General features: G+C 63.1%; 1 protein-coding gene across 1 annotated transcript; it reads right to left on the bottom strand.

Moving 5' to 3' along the window:
- Positions 1–1,543: 1,543 nt before the first annotated feature.
- LOC113940673 (kallikrein-13-like) lies at positions 1,544–3,479 on the bottom strand (the record flags this gene model as incomplete). The annotated part of the gene is made up of 3 exons (XM_027631809.1): positions 1,544–1,880; positions 2,853–2,989; positions 3,208–3,479. Coding segments are annotated over 3 exons (571 nt in total), but the record flags the coding sequence as incomplete, so codon positions are not given.
- Positions 3,480–3,807: the final 328 nt, after the last annotated feature.

Raw genomic sequence — 3,807 nt, 5'->3', positions numbered from 1 at the left:
CAGTACTGGCAGTCCAGGGGTACCGGGGTCTGGGGGTGATCGGAGGGGGACAGTACTGGGGGTCCGGGCAGTACTGGGGGTCTGGGGGTGATCCGGGGGTGCTCCCAGGGGCGGTACCGGCAGTCTGGGGAGCATCAGGGGTCTGGGGGCGATCCCTCCCAAAATTCAGTACGGACGAAGATTCCTCCCAGCCCAAAGGTGCCTGTCCAGAAAGCTCTTGCTGTCCGGGCTAGGGATTAGGGTTAGGGGAACCCCAAAAATCCACCTCGTGACCCCAGAATTCCCCAAAACAGCCCTAAAATCCACCCCGGGACCCCCCAAATCCCCCCAAACCGCCTCAAAATCTACTTCAGGAGCCCCAAAATCCACCCCGGGAGCCCCAAAATCCACACCGGGACCCTCAAAATCCCCCAAAACCTCCTCAAAATCGACCCTGGGACCCCCAAAATCCCCCAAAACCGCCTCAAAATCCACCCCAGGACCCCCAAAATCCTCCAAAGTCTACCCCGGGACCTCCAAAATCCACCCCGGAAGCCCCCCAAACAGCCCCAAAATCCACCAAAATCGCCCCAAAATCCACCCAGGACTCCCAAAATCCACCCCGGGACCCCCAAAATCCCCCCAAACTGCCCCAGAATCCACCCGGGATCCTCAAAATTACTCAAAATCCCCCCAAAATCCACCCCGAGACCCCCAGAATTCCCCCAAACCACCCCAAAGTCCACCCCGGAAGCCCCAAAACCGCCCCAAAATTTCCCAAAAATCCCACAAAACCACCCCAAAATCCACTACGGGACCCCCAAAATAAACCCCAGGACCCCCAAAATCCCCCCAAAATCCACCCTGAGACCCCCAAAATCCCCCCAAACCACCCCAAAATCCACCCCAGAAGCCCCGAAATCCCTGCAAACTGCCCCAAAATCCACCCCGGGACCCACAAAATCCCCCCAAACTGCCCCAAAATCCACCCAGGACCCTCAAAATCCACCCCGGGACCCCCAAAATAAACCCTGGGACCCTCAAAATCCCCTCAAGTCGCCCCAAAATCCCCCAAAACCGCTCCAAAATCCACCCCAGGACCCCCCAAATCCACCCCAAAACCATCCCAAAATCAAGCCCGGGATCCCCAAAATTTTTTCCCCATTTCTCCCCAATTTCCCCCCCTTTTCCCCCCAATTCTGCCCCTCTTCCCCCATTTTTCCCCCCATTTTCACCCCCCGGGAGCCTCAAAAACCAGCCCAGCGATGCCAAAGGGGCTTTATTGGAGGGTCAGGGGGGTTTTTTGGGGGGTCAGGGGGTTCCAGGGGGGTCAGAGGGTCCCAGGGGGTTTTTTGGGGGGGTGAGGGAGTCACAGAGGGGTCACTTTGGGGTCCCAGGGGGATTTGGGGGGGTCAAGGGGTCACAGAGGGGTCGGGAGGTCCCAGGGTGGGTTTGGGGAGTCAGGGGTTTTTTTGGGGGTCAGGGAGTCACTGGGGTGATTTGATGGGGTCGGGGGGTCCCAGGGTGGGTTTGGGGGTGTCAAGGTGTGTCGAGGTACTTTTTGGGGGGGGTCAGGAAGTCTCGGAGGTCCCCTGGGGGGTCTCTGTCCCCTTCCCCCCCGATGCCTCTCCAGGTCCAGCCCAAGTCCTGGTTGGTCTCAGAAGGTCCTGGTTGGTCTCAGGAGGGTTGGGGGGTCCCAGGGTGAGTTTGGGGGGGGGTCAGAGTTTTTCTGGGGGGGGTCAGGTGGTCTCTGCCCCCCCGATGACCCCCAGGATCCACTGGAGGTGCCACTGGACGCTGGCGTAGACCCCCGGGCGCCCCGGCTGCCCACAGGGGTGTTCCCCCCAGGACACGATGCCCTGGAGGAGCCCCTGGCACACGAGGGGACCCCCGGAGTCACCCTGGGGGGACAAAGGGTGGCACTGAGGACACGGGGGTGGCACTGGGGACACAAAGGGTGGCATTGGGGACACTCAGAGTCACCCTGGGGACGAGAGGGGACACAAAGGGTGGCACCAGGGACACCCACAAGGTGGGAGAGGGGACAAGGGGGGACATGGGAGGGGACATGGGGGACAAGGGGGTGGCACCGGGGGACAAGGGGAGGGGACACAGGAGAAGGACACAGGGACACGATGGTGGCACCTGGGGACAAGGGGGGTGGGACCTGGGGACAAGGGATGGGACTTGGGGACCAAGTGGTGTCACCTGGGGACATGATGGTGGCACCTGGGACAGGGGATGGGACACAGGAGAAGGACACGGGGACATGATGGTGACACCTGGGACAGGGGATGGGACTTGGGGACAGGGTGGTGGCACCTGGGGATGAGGTGGTGTCACCTGGGGATAGGGTGGGAACACCTGGGAACAGGGGGGTGGGACTTGGGGACCAAGTGGTGTCACCTGGGGACAAGTGGGTGGTACTTGGGGACAAGGGGATGGGAGAAGGACACGGGGACATGATGGTGGCACTTGGGGACAAGTGGTTGGGACTTGGGGACAAGGGGGTGGCACCTGGGGATAAGGTGGGGACACCTGGGGACAGGGGGATGGGACAAGAGGACAAGTGGGTGACAAGGTGGTATCACCTGGGGACGTGGGAGTGGGACACTGGGACAGGGTGGGGACACCTGGGGACAGAGTGGGGACACCTGGGGACAAGGTGGGGACACCTGGGGCCAGGGAGGTGGCACCTGGGTACAGGGTGTTGTCACCTGCGGACAGAGTGGGGACACCTGGGGACAGGGTGGGGACACCTGGGACAAGGTGTTGTCACCTGGGGACAGGTTGGGGACACCTGAGGACAGGGTGTTGTCACCTGGGGACAAGGTGGTGTCACCTGGGGACGGGGTGGTGTCCCCTGGCCATACCTGGCAGGAGTCCTTGCCGCCCTCGGGGACGCCGGCGCAGAGCATGTCCTCGGTCACCTGCGCCCCGTAGGACACCTGGCACTCGGTGTCACCCAGCACGGCCACGGTGACACACTGAGGGACGTCCGGGTACGAGTCTGTGGGGACACGGCCAGGGTGACACACCTGGGACACACCTGGGGACACACCTGGGACAGGGACACCCCCTACCTGGGGACCCCTGGAACCCTGAGCTGATGCCACCAACCCTCCCAGTTCATCCCAGTCCCTCCTTTACTGGTCTCCCAGTTTGTCCCAGTCCATCCCAGTAGGTCCCAGTCCTCCCAGTCCCCACCCAGTCCCACCAGTCTCTCACCCAGCTCCCCCCCAGTGCTCCCCCAGCCCATGGCCGTGCAGTTCTCTCCGGGGTCCGGGAGGTCCTCGGGGAGGGGGAGGGGCTGCACCAGGGGGGTCCAGGTGAAGGGGGGCTCCACCCGCAGGAGCAGCAGGTCGTGGGATCGGCTCTGGAATCCGGGATCTCCTCCCCCCTGGAATTCCGGGTGCGGCACCAGCTCCGCCACCGCCGCGAACTGTTCGTGCCCCGAGGGCTGCGAGAGGCTGTGCCCCCCCGCCCGCACCTGCAGGGGGCTGAGAGGGGCACCGCTCAGATCCCCCAGTACGCACCAGTAACTCCCCAGTGCACCAGTATGCACCAGTAACCACCAGTATCCCCCCAGTAGCTCCCAGTGCCCCCAGTAACCCCCCAGTGCTCCCCAGTAGTTCCCAGTTCCCTTCCAGTGCCCCCCAGTAGTTCCCAGTGCCCCCAGTAGCTCCCAGCATCCCCCAGTACCCTCCCCCCAGTGGCCCACAGTAGCTCCCAGTGCCCCTCAGTAGCTCCCAGTGCTCCCAGTAACCCCCCCAGTACCCTCCCAGTGCTCCCAGTACTCTCCAGTGCCCCCCAGTAACCTCCCAGTGC

This window comes from Corapipo altera, unplaced genomic scaffold, assembly GCF_003945725.1.
Source record: "Corapipo altera isolate COAL_440 unplaced genomic scaffold, ASM394572v1 61371, whole genome shotgun sequence".
In the NCBI taxonomy this organism is placed as follows: Eukaryota; Metazoa; Chordata; class Aves; order Passeriformes; family Pipridae; genus Corapipo; species Corapipo altera.
Note: the sequence above shows the minus strand (reverse complement) of the source record. Positions and strands in the feature narration are given on the sequence as shown.